Source organism: Mauremys mutica, chromosome 2, assembly GCF_020497125.1.
Source record: "Mauremys mutica isolate MM-2020 ecotype Southern chromosome 2, ASM2049712v1, whole genome shotgun sequence".
In the NCBI taxonomy this organism is placed as follows: domain Eukaryota; kingdom Metazoa; phylum Chordata; order Testudines; family Geoemydidae; genus Mauremys; species Mauremys mutica.
In genome coordinates, this window is record NC_059073.1 from 2910333 (window position 1) to 2927950 (window position 17618).

General features: G+C 51.6%; 1 protein-coding gene across 1 annotated transcript in view; it reads right to left on the reverse strand.

Annotated features, from left to right (window-relative positions):
- Positions 1-17618, reverse strand: part of NRBP2 (nuclear receptor binding protein 2) — a 53832-nt gene that overhangs the window by 11920 nt on the left and 24294 nt on the right. The window contains exons 7-13 of the mRNA XM_045007863.1: positions 12046-12129; positions 11726-11781; positions 7868-7963; positions 2797-2929; positions 2463-2565; positions 2228-2278; positions 1560-1695 (exon numbers count right to left, since the gene is read on the reverse strand). Coding sequence (XP_044863798.1) covers positions 1560-1695; positions 2228-2278; positions 2463-2565; positions 2797-2929; positions 7868-7963; positions 11726-11781; positions 12046-12129 — 659 coding nt within the window. The remainder of the gene's footprint in view (positions 1-1559; positions 1696-2227; positions 2279-2462; positions 2566-2796; positions 2930-7867; positions 7964-11725; positions 11782-12045; positions 12130-17618) is intronic.

Below are 17618 nucleotides of genomic sequence, written 5' to 3' on the forward strand. Positions count from 1 at the left end.
CTCCTACGCGTAGGGGGTTCCACACACTGCCCCCGGCCCCGCCCCAAGCACTGCCTTCGCAGCTCCCATTGGCTGGGCACCTGCGGAAGGAGCAGCGCGCAGAACCGCCTGGCTGCACCTCCGCATAGGAGCCGAAGAGGGGGCCATGCCGCTGCTTCCAGGAGCTGCTTGAGGTAAGCTCCGCCTGGAGCCTACACTCCTGACCCCTCCCATGCCCCAACTTCCGGCCCCAGCCCGGATCCCCCTCCTGCCCTCCGAACCCCTCGGTCCCAGCCAGGAGCACCCTCCTGCACCCCCAACCCCATCCCAGAGCCTACACCCCCAACCAGAGTCCTAACCCCCACCCCTGCACCCCAACCCACTGCCCCAGCCCAGAGCCCCCTCCCATATCCTGAACTCCTCATTTCTGGCTCCACCCCAGAGCCCGCTTCCCCAGCCAGAGCCCTCACCCACTCCCACATTCCAACCTCCAGTTTTGTGAGCATTCATGGCCTGCCATACAATTTCCATACCCAGATGTGGCCCTCAGGACAAAAAGTTTGCCCACCCCTGCTGTAGAGCCTTTGATGACCTATCTCCGCTTGCCCCATCTTTTTTCATGTACCATAGACATGTCCACTCCTTCATTCATTCAGGAAATGATGCCAGTCTTGATTGCCCATTTTAGAAATTTCCCCACAAGCCATCTCTCATTGCACCCCCCTGTGCAAGGGAGAAGCTCCCCGAAACACACTGCAAAGCCACCTCATTGTCCTCTTTCAAATCCCTCCTTAACACCCCCTGCTGCCAGGTCCAGGCAGCTGGTGTGCTGTGACCTCTGCTTTTCATCCTGACCTGTATAGTCTCACTGTTTCCTTGTGCCTCCTCTGCCTGTTATATCCACCTACTGTCTCCAGTCCTACACCTGGACTGTAAGTGTTCTGGGGCAGGGACTGTCTCGGTTATATATTTCTACAACACCCACATCTAGAGCTACCATAATACAAAGAATAAATAGGAGTAATAAAGAGAGTGTCTGTAACCGTGCCTCCAGTCATGCTTGCCCCACTCCCCTTCTCCCTTCAATTCTTTGCTCTGCCCAGTTGGCAAGACTGTACCTTCCACCAGAGCGCAAGCAGTGTGGGGCAGGGATTTCTCTCCCTCTCTGTGCAGCACCCAACAGAACTGGAGCCTGATCTCAGCTGGGGTCTCACTGTAATGTCAGGATCAAAGAATAATCAATCCCTGCCTCCCATCATGCACTGGGCTTTAGTGCTGTCCATGGACCTACTGGGAAATGCACCAGAGACCCGCCCCAGCCCAGCCTGGCTGCTCTGACAGGTCACGGCTGAGAACAAAGTGCATTAACTCGATCCCAAGTGGGGAGCTCACAGCACTCACTGTGGGCACTGGAAACGTCTCTCTTGTGCCTGCGGAAGGACTCACAGCGGGGCACTCCAGACCCGTGGGAGGGGAGTCCACAGGGCAAGAGTGCAGCAGAGAAGGGCACTGTCTGCCCAGTTCCAGCAGGGGTGCTGTCCCCAGGGTGGCATTTGAAATGGTCCCACTTTCGCCCTTACCTTCCTCGTCTCCACATCGAAGGGCTCCGGGGTGGGGGTCTTGGCTTTCTGGGGGTCCTCCTGAGGCTGGGAGAGCGCACGCGGGAGCAGCTGGGGCCTGGTGGCAGCGAAGTTCATCAGGGGATAGATCCCATTCCTGCCGCAGAGACACAGGTCAGGCGGACCCAGCTAGCCAGGGGCGAGGGAAGGGTCATGGCCCGGGGGAGCTGTGCTCCAGGAGGAGGAGAAGCTGGGCCCTGTTGATGTGGGGGAGGCAGCAGGGCACAAGCCCTTCCCCCCCACTCCAGACATGGCTGCCTTGGGGGCCCGCATGGTTCAGGGGCTGTGGACAGAACGGCCCCCATGGGGAGGGGGACAAATCAGGAACTGACCCAGAAACCACTCAGCAGAAAGGAAACATTTCTGCAAACGCTTCCCTGCAGTGTTCATGACACTGGCAGCTCCACGCAGCCCAGGGACGAGGCACTGTCTGGCACCCAGCAGTCAGGACTGAACGAAACCAGCCACTCCACAGGTGCTTGCACTAGAGAGCCTGAGCTCAGGTCTCTGGAGCGGATGGGCTGAGGCCCTGTCTGCTGGAGCCTCACTGGCAGCATGTTATCCATGCATGGAGCTTCTGAACAGGCCTGGCTGAGGGATCCGTGGGACACCACCCAACCCCGGCTCACCTGACATCCTCCAGGAACTTGTCAAGCTCCAGGAAGGAGACTTCCGAGTATCTGGAAGAGAAACAGGAGGGGAGAGGTTACTGAGGAGGACAGTGGGGCAAGGAGGGGCAGAGAGGGGGGCTGGGGGAGAGGTGGGGCAGTGATACTAGGAGCACCAAGCCATCTTTGCTGGGCGTGGAGGTTGCAGGGTTTCCCTGCTGGGGCTCCCCAAGATCCCCCTTCCCAGGGGTCTCACCTCCACTGCACTGCGGGCCGCCCCTCTCGCCGGATCTCCGCCATCACCATGTTCAGGTCCAGCCCCTTCGTCTTCTCCTCCACCACGTTCTCCGGCATCAGGTCTACAGCAAAGCCAAGAGAAGAACCTGTCAGGTGGGAGCTCTGCACAGACTCTCCCCACAGGTAGGGGCCTGAGCCTCCCCTTTCCCCGAGGAGGGGCCCAGAGAGCCTCTCCATGCCCTCGGCTACGCTGGGGCAGGGATTTGGGTGGCTGCCTCTGGTACAGCCCTGCTCAAGGCCCAGTCTAGTGCCAGGGTGCTGTGGCTGAGTCCCTGTTCCTCGTCCCCACTCACACTGGTTGTTGATGAAGCAGTGCGCTGCCAGCAGTTTGAGGGAGTGGACCTCAAAGAGCACCTGGTGGAACAGCAGGTTATGGGCTGTCGGCCGCTTGTCCGGGTTGAGGAGCAGGCACCCCAGAATGAAGTCCTGAGAGGCAAAAGGGGGGGGGGGGATGAGCCTGCGGCACTGCAGAGACCTCCCCCCATTGCAGCCCCACCACAGCCGCCCGTCTCCTGCTCACGCCCAGGAGAGGCAATGAGTGCCCATACTGTGAGGGCTCCAGTAGCCTCATGCCAATGGGCAGCATCACCAGAGGGCACTGCAGAGTGCACAGACTTCGGTGCAATGATCGTGGAATTCGTGGTACCGCTTTAAGGGGACAATGTTCCTGGGGTCCCGTTGCAGCATGAGGCTGGGCTGCCAGGAGCGCTGGCTCCTAACGCTGCTGAACAATGTGAGCGTGGAGGATGCAGGGGAAATTCAGCAAGGAGACTGGAAAAAGAATTGGGGGGTGAGCGTGTCTAACAGCCCATCAGAATCAGCACCTGAGAGCCTTTCCTCTGCGCTCAGGTGCTGATTCTGATGGGCTGTTAGACACCCCCCCCAACAGTCCAACTAGCCCAGTATCCTGTCTCTGATAATGACCAGTGCTAGATGCTTCCGGCAGTTGGAGGTTTAGAGACACCCAGAGCATAGGGTTGTTGCATCCCTGCCCATCCTGGCTATTATAGCCATTGATGGACCTACCCTCCATAAACTTCTCTCATTCTTTTTTGAACTCTGTTATTGTCTTGGCCTTCACAACATTCTCTGGCAAAGAGTTCCACAGCTTGACTGGGTCTTGTGTGAAGAACTACTTTCTTTGTTTTAAACCTGCTGCCTGTTAATTTCATTGGATGACCCCTGGTTCTTGTGTTATGTGAAGGGGTAAATAACACTTCCTTATTCATTTTCTCTACAGCATTCATGATTTATAGAACTCTATCATATCCCCTGTTAATTGTCTCCTTTTTAAAATGGAAGTCCCAGTCTTTTTACTCTCTCCTTCTGTAGAAGTTGTTTCATACCCCTATCATTTTCATTGCCCTTCTCTGCATTTTTTCCCATTCTAATATATCTTTCTTGAGATGGGGCAACCAGAACTGCACGCAGTATTCAAGGTGTGGGCGTACCATGGATTTATATAGTGGCATTATGATATTTTCTGTCTTATTTTATCTATCCTTTTCTTAATGATTCCCAACATTCTGTTCGCTTTTTTGACTGCCGCTGCACATTGAGTGGATGTTTTCAGAGAATTATCCACACTGACTCCAAGATCTTTCTTGAGGTGTAACAGCTAATTTAGACCTCATCATTTTATATGTATAGTTGGGATTATGTTTTCCAGTGTGCATTACTTTGCACCTATCAACATTGAATTTCATCTGCCATTTTGTTGCCCAGTCCCTGAGTATTCCTTTTGTGAGATTCCTTTGTAACTCTTCACAGTCAGAATTGGACTTAACTATCTTGAGTAGTTTTGTATGATCCGCAAATTTTCCCACCTCATTGTTCACCCCCTTTTTCCAAATCATTTATGAATATGTTGAACAGCACCGGTCCCAGTATAGATCCTTGGGGCACTCTGCTATTTACCTCTCTCCATTTTGAAAACTAACCGTTCATTCCTCCCCTGTTTCCTATCTTTCAACCCGTTACTAATCCATGAGAGGACCTTCCCTCTTGTCCCATGACTCCTTGCTCATTCTTCTCTTCTGCGGACTAAACAATCCCAGTTCCCTCAGCCTCTCCTCATAAGTCATGTGCTCCAGCCCCCTAATCATTTTTGTTGCCCTCCGCTGGACTCTTTCCAATTTTTCCACATCCTTCTTGTAGTGTGGGGCCCAAAACTGGACACAGTACTCCAGATGAGGCCTCACCAATGTTGTACAGAGGGGAATGATCACGTCCCTCGATCTGCCGGCAACGCCCCTACTTATACAGCCCAAAATGCCGTTAGCCTTCATGGCAACAAGGGCACACTGTCGACTCATATCCAGCTTCTCGTCCACTGTAATCCCTAGGTCCTTTTCTGCAGAACTGCTGTCTAGCCACTTGGTCCCTAGTCTGTAGCAGTGCATGGGATTCTTCTGTCCTAAGTGCAGGATTCGGCACTTGTCCTTGTTGAACCTCATCAGGTTTCTTTTTTCCCAATGTTCTAATTTGTCTAGGTCCCTCTGTCTCCTATCTCTACCCTCTAGCGTATCTACCACTCCTCCCAGTTTAGTGTCATCTGAAAACTTGCTGAGGGTTCAGTCCATGCCATCCTCCAGATAGGAGGATTTAAGTGATAGGTTACACACCAGAGTTATTAAGTTCTGAATTTTCATATTAGAGTTCTTTCAGAACTGTTGGGTGAATACCATCTGGTCCTGATGATAAATTAAACAATAATAAGTTAATTTGTTCCTACACCTCTTCTATTGAGACCGCAGTCTGGGACACTTCCTCAGATTGGCCACCTAAAAAGAATGGCTCAGGTGTGGGGATCTCCCCCATATCCTCTGCAGTGAAGACCAATGAAGAGAATTCACCTAGCTTCTCCACAATGGCCTTATCTTTTCTGAGTGCACCTTTAGCTCCTCAATTGTCCAGTGGCTCCACTGACTGTTAGGCAGGCTTCCTGCTTCTGATGTATTTTTTAAAAATTGCTGTTAGTTTTTGTGTCCTTGGCTAGTTGCTCTTCAAATTCTTTCTTGGCCTGCTTTATTATACTTTTATACCTGACTTGACAGAGTTTCTGCTCCTTTCCATTTTCCTCACTAGGATTTGACTTATAATTTTTAAAGGATGCATTTTTGCCTCTAACTGCCTATTTTACACTGCTGTTCAGTCATGGTGGCATTTTTTGTTTCTCTTCCTGTTTTTATTTTGGGTTCACATTTAGTTTGAGCTTCTATTATGTGTTTTAAATAATCTCCATGCAGTTTGCAGGCATTTCACCCTTGTGACTCTTCCTTTTAATTTCCATGTAACGAGCCTCCTCATTATTGTGTAGTTCTCCTTTTTGAAGTTAATGCTACTGTAGTGGGTTTCTTTGGCATTTCCCCCACCCCCCAAGGATGTTAAATTGAATTATGTTATGGTTGCTATAACCAAGCAGTTCAGCTATATTCACCTCTTGGACCAGATTTTTGATCTATTTAGGATTAAATCAAGAATTGTCTCTCCCCTTGTGTGTTCCAGGACAAGCTGCTTCAAGAAGTAGTCATTTATGCTGTCTAGAAATTTTATTTTTGCATCCCATCCTGAGGTGACATGTACCCAATCAATTTGAGGGTATTTTATTATTATTATTGTTATTGCATTTTCTCCCTTGGTAGCCTTTTTGATCTCCCTGAGCATTTCACAATCACCCTCACCATCCTGGCCACGTGGTCAGTAGTATATTCCTTCTGCTATACTCTTATTATTCAAACATGGAATTTCTATCCATAGAGATTCTATGGTACAATTTGATTCATTAAAGATTTTTACTAATCTGACTCCATGCTTTCTTTCACATATAGTGCAATGCCTCCACCAGTGCAACCTACTCTGTCATTCCTGTATATTTTGTATCCTGGTATTACCGCGCTCAACTGGAGTATTGTGTCCAGTTCTGGGCACCACATTTCAGGAAAGGTGTGGCCAAATTGGAAAAAGTACAGAGAAGAGCAACAAAAATGATCACAGGGCTAGAAAACATGACCTATGAGGGAAGATTGAAAAAACTGGGTTTGTTTAGTCTGGAGAAGAGAAGACAGAGAGGGGCCATGAGAACAGTTTTCAAGTACATAAAAGGTTGGTATATGGAGGAGGGAGAAAAAATTGTTCGCCTTAACCTCTGAGGACAGGACAAGAAGCAATGGGCTTAAATTGCAGCAAGGGCGGTTTAGGTTGGACATTAGGAAAAACTTCCTATCAGGGTAGTTAAGCACTGGAATAAATGGCCCAGGGAGGTTGTGGAATCTCCATCATGGGAGGTTTTTAAAAGCAGGTTAGACAAACACCTTGCAGGGATGGTCTAGAGAATACTTAATCCTGCCATGAGTGTGGGAGACCGGACTAGATGACCTCTCGAGGTCCCTTCCAGTCCTACAATTCTATTTCCCATTGATTATCTTCATTCCACCAAGTTTCTGCAATCTTCTCGTTTAATGCCAGTCACTTTAGTTCACCCATCTTAGTATTTAGACTTCTAGCATTTATATATTTTGTCAATATTCATGTGTTACATTTAAACAGTAGGTTTGACTGTTCCTCACAAGCTCCTACCTGGACTTTACCAACTTCTTTCCTATACTCTTTACTAGGATACAGAGTTTCCCCTTTGATAAACTCATCCCTAAGAGATGTCTCTGCTCGAACCGCGTGCTCCTCTGCACCTGTCGGCTTTCCTCCTGTCCTTAATTTAAAACATCCTCTACCACCTTTTTAATGTTACGTGCCAGCAATCTGGTTCCATTTTGGTTTACGTGGAGCCCATCCTTCCTGTATAGGCTCCTCCTTTCCCAAAACGTTCCCCAGTTCCTAATAAACCTAAAACCCTCCTCCCTGCACCAATGTCTCATCCGTGCATTGAGACCCTGTAGTTCTGCCTGTCTAATGGCCCTGTGCGTGGAACTGGAAGCATTTCAGGTCCTGGACTTGAATCTTTTACCTAGCAGCCTAAAGTTGGTCTCCAGCATCTCTCTACTAGCCTCCAGGACCTGCCCCACAGAGCTTGGGGACTCTAGATATAATCTCCCTCCATTCAGAGGGTTGGGCTGGAGGGAGATTGGGCCAATGGGGGGACCTGGAGCCCCATGGACCCTGAGAAGGAGACTGGAGTGGGGATTGGGAGCCCCGTAGTTCCCGAGAGGGAGATTAGGACTGCGAGGGCGTGGGGGGGATTCTGAAGCCCTGCAGAGACTGAGAAGGAAGTTGAGGTGGGGGGAGCCCCAAGCCCCATAACAGGTGACTGGGGGGAGCCCTGAGCCCATCAGCAGGTGGGGCGTTGTGGCTAGGCCTCTATGCAATGTCCTTGGTGTTTCCTGGCGGGGCTCGGCCCGCCTCGCTCACCCGCATGTTGGGATCATCCAAGGAGTGCCTTGCCCGAGCAATCGCCTCCTCTGAGACTCGGCTGTCCCCATTGGACTGGATCTCCAGCACCGCCATCTGCAGGGGAGATCAGAGCTTAGCCCCAGCCCCAGCACAGAGCCCCAGCGAGGCTGGCCAAGCCGCAGCCCCTCTGCTCTCACTAGGGAGCTCCAGCTCAGACACTCCCTGGGCAGGGGGACGGGAACAGGTGTCGGGCCAGGCCAGTGACAGTCTCTCAGGCTGGACGTCTGGGTTCCCCCTAGTGCCACACAAGCTGTAGTCATAATGAACAGGTTGGATTATGAACAGGAGGCTGCCAGGCAACTCTCCAACACCACATTCTACAGGCCACTATCCTCCAATCCCACTGAAGAATACCAAAAGAAACTGCACCATCTGCTCAAGAAACTCCCTGCTATAGCACAGGAACAAATCTACACAGACACACCACTAGAGCCCTGACCAGGAGTATTCTATCTGCTACCCAAGATCCATAAACCTGGAAACCCTGGACGTCCCATCATCTCAGGCATTGGCACCCTAATGGCAGGATTATCTATTTGGACTCTCGCCTCAGACCCTGTGCTACCAGCACTCCTAGCTATCTTCGAGACACACCCTGGATGCAGAAGCTCTTTACACCAATATTCCACACGAGGATGGATTACAAGCTGTCAGGAACAGTATCCCTGATGAGGCCACGGCACACCGGGTGGCTGAGCTTTGTGACTTTGTCGTCACCCACAACTATTTCAGATTTGGGGACAACTTATACCTTCAAGTCAGCGGCACTGCTATGGGTACCCGCCTGGCCCCACAGTATGCCAACAGTTTTATGGCTGACTTAGAACAATGCTTCCTCCATAGGCAGCGGGTTATATTATTTTGTGGTGCCCAAGCTTCAGCAATATTCAGGGCTGGGGGCTCTGCTCCACCAATATTTGGAGCTGGGTCTCTCCCCCGGCCCTGCCTGGAGTGGGCCCCAGCCCCCGTGGGTCTCCCCCTTGCCCCGCCGCTTCCCTACCTGGAAGAAATCTGCACACCCCTTTCCCGTGCCTGCTTGTGCTGCCCATGTAGCACATTCCTATGAGGAGCCCCGCTCCCGGCAGCAACTGCTGTCTGCTGCCCCAGGGACCTAGTGCCCCCCATCTGCTAATGGCAGGGCAGGCTGCCCTTACCCTGCCCTTCCACCCTAGCCCTGAGCCTCTCCAACGCCCCAAATCCCTCATCCCCCCGCACCTTAATCCTCTGCCCCAGTCCTGAGCTCCCTCCTGCATCATGAACCCCTCATCCTCAGCCCCAACCCTCATCCCCCCACACCCTAATCTTCTGCCCCAGCCCTGAGCCCCCTCATCCTCATCCCCACAGCCCTCACCCCTGCTCCCCCTCCTGCCCCCAAACTCCCTCCCAAAGCCTGCACCCTCTCCCTTTGCACCCCCTCCCACCCCCAAACTCCATCCCAGAGCCTTCACCTCTCACTCCCTCCTGCACACCCACCCCCTTCCCCAGCCCGGAGCCTGCACCCAGCACCCCTCCTGCACCCTAATCCCCAGCCCAGGACCTGCACCCCAGACCTCCTCCCCCCACCCAATCCCCCTCCCAGAGCCTTAGGCAGGTAGGGGGCGAAGTTGGGGGGGCGGGTTCTGGGCACCACCAAAATTTCTACAAACCTGCCACCCATGGCTTCCTCAGCTCTTGTCCCCCAGTGCCTCTCCTCTACTTGCGCTACATTAATGACATCTTCATCATATGGACCCACGGGAAGGAGGCCCTTGAGGAATTCCACCTGGATTTCAACAATTTCCACCCCACCATCAACCTCAGGCTGGACCAGTCCACACAAGAGATCCACTTCCCGGACACTACAGTGCAAATAAGTGATAGTCACATAAACACCACCCTATACCAGAAACCTACTGATCGCTATACTTACCTACATGCCTCCAGCTTCCATCCAGGACACGTCACATGATCCATTGTCTACAGCCAAGCCCTAAGATACAACCGAATTTGCTCCAATCCCTCAGACAGAGACAAACACCTACAAGATCTTTATCAAGCATTCTTAAAACTACAGTACCCACCTGGGGAAGTGAGGAAACAGACTGACAGAGCAAGACGGGTACCCAGAAGTCACCTACTACAGGACAGGCCCAACAAGGAAAACAACACCACTGGCCATCACGTACAGCCCTCAGCTAAAACCTCTCCAGCTCATCATCAACAATCTACAACCTATCCTGGAAAACAATCCCTCACTCTCACAGACCTTGGGAGACGGGCCAGTCCTTGCTTACAGACAGCCCTCCAACCTGAAGCAAATACTCACCAGCAACTACACACCATACCACAGAAACACTAACCCAGGAACCAATCCCTGTAACAAACCCCGTTGCCTACTCTGTCCCCATATCTACTCTAGCGACACCATCAGAGGACCCAATCACATCAGCCACACCATCAGGGGCTCATTCACCTGCACATCTACTAATGTGATCTATGCCATCACGTGCCAGCAATGCCCCTCTGCCATGTACATTGGCCAAACCGGACAGTCTCTACACAAAAGAATAAATGGACACAAATCAGACATCAGGAACGGTAACATACAAAAGCCAGTAGGAGAACAATTCAATCTCCCTGGACACTCAATAAGAGATTGAAAAGTAGCCATCCTGCAACAAAAATCTTCAAAAACAGACTTCAAAGAGAAACTGCAGAGCTACAATTCATTTGCAAACTTAACACCATCAGTTTGAGCTTGAATAGGGACTGGGAGTGGCTGGCTCACTACAAAAGCAATTTTCTCTCTCTCGGTATTGACATCTCATAAATTATTGGGAGTGAACCACATCCACACATACTGAATTGGCCTTCAACACTGGTTCTCCATTTGTAAGGCATCTCCCTTCTCTTCATGTGTCAGTATATAATGCCTGCATCTGTAACTTTCACTCCATGCATCTGAAGAAGTGGGTTTTGTAGCCACGAAAGCTTATGCCCAAATAAATCTGTTTGTCTTTAAGGTGCCCCCGGACTGCTCGTTGTTTTTGTGGATACCTCTGATACTCTGATACCTCAGTATACCTCTGATACTATTTCCACTCAGGGCTCCAGGGCCTCGCTTCACCCCATTGTGGGAGGATCAAGTACTCAGTCCGTTCCTGAAGCTGGCCTGTGGGTCCTGCCCAGAGGGGCTGGTGTTAGGGGATGGGGCTGCAGAGAGAGGGACTGGCAGCCCTGCTCCCTGGGGCCCCGAGCTCACCGGGACAGGCAGCAGTGGATAGCCACTCCCTGGACACATCCCCTGGGGAGGGCAGCAGTGCAAGTCCCCCTTGTGAGCAGCTTCTCCCACTGGCCAAGGGAAACCTCACACCCCTGTGTGTAACAGGCCCGGAGGGGTAAGACCAGTATCAACCGTGCCCTCAGGCCAGGCAGGGCCTCAGCAAGAGGCGGGTTCAGTCTGGACAGAGATGGCCGAGGGAGGCTTCTCATTCTGGGAAGGGGAGTCTTAAGTGGGTGGAGCCAGTTCTCCCACCGCTCCCCAGGGAGGATAGCTGGGGCAGGAAGAAATGGTCACCCCAGGAGCGGAGCCTCCATCACAGCAACGGGGGACGGCAGATCCACAGAGCCTTCATCGGCGAAGAGAGGGCCTAGAGCTGCCCTCCCAGGGGCAAGTGGAGGGCACCCAGACTCCATTCGGCAGGGAGCTCCTTGGCTGAGCTGAGATCCCCTTGCTCCTGCAGGGTCAGGGGAATGAATTCACCCTGCCCCAAGCCCCAAGGGAGACAACCCTTCGGGGAGTTCCTGGAATCTGTAGTGGGGTCTCCTGGCTCCTACCTCCAGGGCGCACATTCCAAAGGAGAAAATGTCCACAGCTGTCCCGTCAGCTACATCTGCAAAACCAAACCAGACTGGTGTTCCAAGCCACCACCAATACTGGGAACACCCCAATACACACCTGCCCTATGCCACACACATACACATACCCCACTCTGCCCTATGCATCACCATGCCCCCCGCTCTTTCCCATTTACACCTCCCCTATGCATCTGCCCCATGGCCCCCTTTTCCGCCCTACACACCTGCCCCAGCCCCTCCCCAATACCTACTCTATGCCACCCCTCTGCCCTCCCACCGCAGGAGGGAGCCGAACTTACGGCCATACTCCGGGGGGAAGAAATGCAAGTTGCGCTGCTCCTCTCTCTCAATCCTGATGGGGCTTCGGAGATCGTCAGGGATGGCTGCATGAGGGGGACAGAGCATTCAGTCAGAAACCCCCTAGCCCCCAGCTTGTCCCCCAGGCTGTGTTCAAAGACCTAGATCCAGGGAGAGAACAGAGACTGCAGGGATCTCTGCATTGTCTCCGAACTGCAGCCTGCCCAGCTCCCAGGTAGTCAGAGCCCCCACGGCTCCTGCTCCCTTAGAGAGATTCCTCTCCTGTATCTGCAGGGGCAGAAAGGTCCCTGACAGGAAAACAAACTCTCACAGAGAGGAAGATCTTCCCCAAAGGCCTTCAGAGATCTCCTTCCACACAGGATCAGCACAGGCCCCTAGTGTCTGTTGGGCTTAATGGAACTAAACACTTAATCCCAATTGTAAGATCAAATGCAAAAGGTACGTGCCAGTTCATAAAATGTCACAATAACCCACTGTGACATTCTATCCTTAGAGGAGCGTGCTGTCACCCCCATATTCCTCATTTTCTTATAGTCCTGATCTTACATATAAAGCATGCCTTGTAAGGTATCAGGGGAAAGGTTATGATCTGCTGAAAGTCAGTTCTCCATCCATATATGTATATCATTAACGCATATGAAGTTATGAGAATTGTGTAGTATGGTTGTCACTAGAACATGCTGTAAGTTGGGGGAATCAGCCAGATATTAGCTCCCCAGAGGCAACACCAAGGAAAGTAGCCAACATTTGGGCGGGGTGTCAAACAACCATCAACACCCATTGTCCAGCAAAAAGTGACAAAGGGTATGGCTACACTTACAGTTTGCAGCACTGGTCATCCAGCTGTGCAGGGCCAGCGCTGGTGTGTGTGGCCACATTTGCAGCGCTGTTGGGAGTGATGCATTATGGGCAGCTATCCCAGCGTTCAAGTGGCCGCAACGGGCTTTTCAAAAGAGGGGGGTGGAGTGGGGTCTAGTGTGACAGGGAGCGGGGGGAGAGAGAGAGGGGATTTTTAGAGCCAACACTGTGTGTTTAGCTTCCTGCCTTGAAAAATCAGAACATGTTTCCGACCCCTTAGTCTTAACTCTTAACTGCAAACAGCCTGCATCCAACATGACTCCCCGCTGTTTCATTCGCTCCCTGCCTGCCTCTCATTTGATTGTTTACAGCCAGGTACAGATGATCACAGCAAACAGGAGCTCTGTTTGTTTTTTAGATAAGCAGCAGCGGCAAAGCTCGTTCATAACAAAACAAAGAGAGGCTGCATAACAAAACAAAAAGAGAGTAATTTATAAAAGCATTCTGGGATACATCCTTATACCCTGGAGGCCAATCACAGCGCTGGTGTGTGGCCACACTTGATGACCAGCGCTGCAGCACCAGCGCTGGAATCCTTATTCCCCATGCTGAGTGAGGTGTACGGCCAGCGCTGCAGCCAGGGAGTTGCAGCGCTGGAAGTGCCCTGCAGGTGTGGCCACTTACTAATTGCAGCGCTGGTGGAGGCTTTCCAGCGCTGCAACTCGCCAGTGTAGCCATACCCAAAGAGTCCTGTGGCACCTTATAGACTAACAGATGTATTGGAGTATAAGCTTTCGTGGGTGAATACCCACTTTGTCAGATGAATGTAGTGGAAATTTCCAGAGGAAGGTATAAATATGCAGGCAAGAATCAGGCTAGAGATAACGAGGTTAGTTCAATCAGGGAGGATGAGGCCCTCTTCTAGCAGCTGAGATGTGAACACCAAGGGAGGAGAAACTGCTTTTGTAGTTGGCAAGCCATTCACAGTCTTTGTTCAATCCTGCGCTGATGGTATCAAATACAGTTCCTTATCTCTCCTTGTCAAGTGCTGGAAATGGGCCATTTTCATTACCCCTATTTTCTCTCCTGCTGACAACAGCTCACCTTAACTGATCACTCTCCTTATAATGTGTATGCTAATAAATTAAATAATAAATAGATTAATGGAGATATCCTATCTCCTAGAACTGGAAGGGACCCTGAAAGGTCATTGAGTCCAGCCCCCTGCCTTCACTAGCAGGACCAAGTACTGATTTTGCCCCAGATCCCTAAATGGCCCCCTCAAGGATTGAACTCACAACTCTGGGTTTAGCAGGCCAATGTGCAAACCACTGAGCTATCCCTCCCCCATTGTTTCATATTCCCTGTGTATATATATATATATTCCTTCTGTATTTTCCACTACCTGCATCCAATGAAGTGAGCTGTAGCCCCGGAAGTTTATGCTACAATAAATTTGTTAGTCTCTAAGGTGCCACAAGTACTTCTATTCTTTTTGCAGATACAGACTAACACGGCTACTACTCTGAAGCTCAGCAGTTTCTCTTTCCTGAAGTTTTTTTGCTGTAGGATGGCTACCTTTAAATCTGCTATTTTGTGTCCAGGGAGATTGAAGTGTTCTCCTACAGGTTTTTGTATATTGCCATTCCTAATATCTGACTTGTGTCCATTTATCCTGTTACATAGGGACTGTCCAGTTTGGCCGATGTACATAGCAGAGGGGCATTGCTGGCATATGATGGCATATATTACATTGGTGGACGTGCAGGTGAATGAACCGGTGATGGTGTGGCTGATCTGGTTAGGTCCTGTGATGGTATTGCTGGTGTAGATATGTGGGCAGAGTTGGCATCGAGGTTTGTTGCAGGGATTGGTTCCTGAGTTAGAGTTACTATGGTGCAGTTACTGGTGAGAATATGCTTCAGGTTGGCAGGTTGTCTGTGGGCGAGGACTGGCCTGCCACCCAAGACCTGTGAAAGTGTGGGATCATTGTCCAGGATGGGTTGTAGATCCCTGATGATGCGTTGGAGGGGCTTTAGCTGGGGACTGTATGTGATGGCCAGTGGAGTCCTGTTGGTTTCTTTCTTGGGCTTGTCTTGCAGCAGGAGGCTTCTGGGTACACGTCTGGCTCTGTTAATTTGTTTCCTTATTTCCTCATGGGGGTATCGCAGTTTTGAGAATGCTTGGTGAAGATCTTATAGGTGTTGTTCTCTGTCTGAGGGTTTGGAGCAAATGCGGTTGTACCTCAGCGCTTGGCTGTAGACGATGGATCGTGTGGTGTGCCCGGGATGGAAGCTGGAGGCATGAAGGTAGGCATAGTGGTCGGTAGGTTTTCGGTATAGGGTGGTGTTAATGTGACCGTCACTTATTTGTACCGTAGTGTCTAGGAAGTGGCTCTCCCGTGTGGATTGGTCCAGGCTGAGGTTGATGGTGGGGTGGAAGCTGTTGTCCAGCAAGGGAGCTACAATGTAATGACTCACCTGCATGAGGCCACAACAGGGGAATTGCTCAACCTTGCTTGGAGAGACTCAGCCTATGTCTACACTAGAAACTTCAAAGCGCTGATCAAAGGGGAGAGCCTGGGTGAAGAGCACCAGCCAGCCTGTGGTGAGAAGCATCTAAGTTTGTAAGGACATTGGAAGTGTTGTGATCAGCTTAGAATGTGTTTTGTTTTTATTTCATTTGACCAAATCTGACTTCTTGTGCTTTGACTTATAATCACTTAAAATCTATCTTTATAGTTAATAAATCTGTTTGTTTATTCTACCTGAAGCAGTGCGTTTGGTTTGAAGTGTGGCAGAGACTCCCCTTGGGAATAACAAGCCTGGTACATATCAATTTCTTTATTAAATTGATGAACTCATATAAGCTTGCAGTGTCCAATGGGCATTAACTGGACACTGCAAGATGGAGGTTCCTAGGGTTGTATCTGGGACCAAAGATATTGGCTAGTGTCATTCGCTTGCAAGTAGCTGGGAGCAGCTGACATGGCAGAGGCTGTGTGTGAACAGCCCAGGAGTGGGGTTCTCACAGCAGAGCAGGGTAAGGATTGGAGTGACCTAGCAGATCACTGGTCCAGATAACACCAGAGGGGAAGGTCACACCCCTCACTTTTTGTCAACTTGGAAGTTAACCATGGAAAACAAGTCAAGTTGTTTTCAGCAAATGAATGATATGAACAAGTGCAAGAGAAACTGGATTAGTCCAAGCAAAAAGGACCCACTGATATGATAAAATGGCTGTTGGAATCATGCTTGCTAACAACAGAAGATGTGGAGCCAGAAACTGATGAACCAAAATTGGTGTGGTGGATATTAGGCCTAATTGGTGGACAAAATAATGAGGGGATGGGCTATGCTGCCCCCTTTTGCCCTTTTGGGGGGGGGGTTCTTAAAAGGAGATTTTGAAAAAAACAAACAAAAAAACCCTCATCTCTCATCCCACCTTGTATCCCAGTTCATCTTGTCTCACCTAGGGTTTCTATAGTTCAGGTTCCCCAAAAGCCGTGGGGGGGAGGGAACCGAGGGCTGTGTGTACTGGGAGGGGGCATTTGCCAGGGTGCCGGAGGGGGTATTTGGGGGGTGCTGGAGGGGTGTGTGTGTGTACTTGGAGGGAGTATTTGGGGAGTGTCAGAGGGGTTATTTGGGGGGTGCTGGAAGGGTATGTGTGTACTAGAAGGGGATATTTGGGAGGGTTGGAGGGGGTACCTGGGGGATGCTGGTGGGAGTATTGGGGGGGCTGGAGGGGTGTGTACACTGGGAGGGAGTATTTGGGGGTGTGTGGGAGGGGGTACCTGGGGGATGCTGAAGGGGTACCTGGGGCTTCACTCTTGAGGTTGAGGGCAGTGTCATTCCCTGTCACGGTGGCAGGGCGGCTGGCACAGGCCCAGGACGCAGCACCAGCTCATCAGTCAGTGCCTCCCTTCGGGCCTTTCCCCCTCCCCAGGGCTGGGCTGGGCCTGGGTGGGATCTGGCAGCTGCGGCTGCAGAGGAGGGACCAATTGGGGTATGGAGACGGCCAGCGGCAGCTCCAGGCACCAGCACTCCAAGCGCGCACCTGGGTCAGCAAGCCGCGGGGGTGCCCTGCCAGTCCCTGCGAGGGCAGCAGTCAGGCTGCTTTCGGCGGCTTGCCTGCAGGAGGTTCGCCAGTCCCGTGGATTCAGCAGCAATTCGGTGGCGGGTACACCGAAGCTGCGGGACCAGCAGACGTCCCGCAGGCAAGCCGCCGATCCGCGGGACCGTGGACCTCCCGCAGGCAAGCCGCCGAAGGCAGCCTGTCTGCCATGCTTGGAGCGACAAAAAAGCTAGAGCAGCCCCTGGAATGGCTCTTTCTGAGCTGCAACGTCTGCTTGCAAAAACCCCAGACATTGTCTTTTACCTGAAAAATCCACCCAGCCAGAGGATGGAGAATCCAAAAAGAGGTGGTGTCTGGGAACCCCTGGACGTAGGGTAACCCTAGTCTCAGCCCACCTTCCCTGAGCCCAGCCCAGATGGACAGAGCAGCCTGAAAGGCGTCCTTCCGCAGGGGAGGCCACCAGGCCTTGCTCTGGTTCTAGGAACTTTGTTTTTCACTGTGAGGTCTGAAAGTCATCAGGGCTCCATGACGCCCATGCTCAGCCCCTTGGGGGACACCCAATTGCCAGCACCCAAAGGCACGAGAGCTCCTGCTCGGTTCCCTTCCTATCAGGTGACTTTCTGCTCCTCCCCCCCCCCCATCTCCCTCTCTCAGCGGCTCACCAGCCCCTGAAAGCCACAGC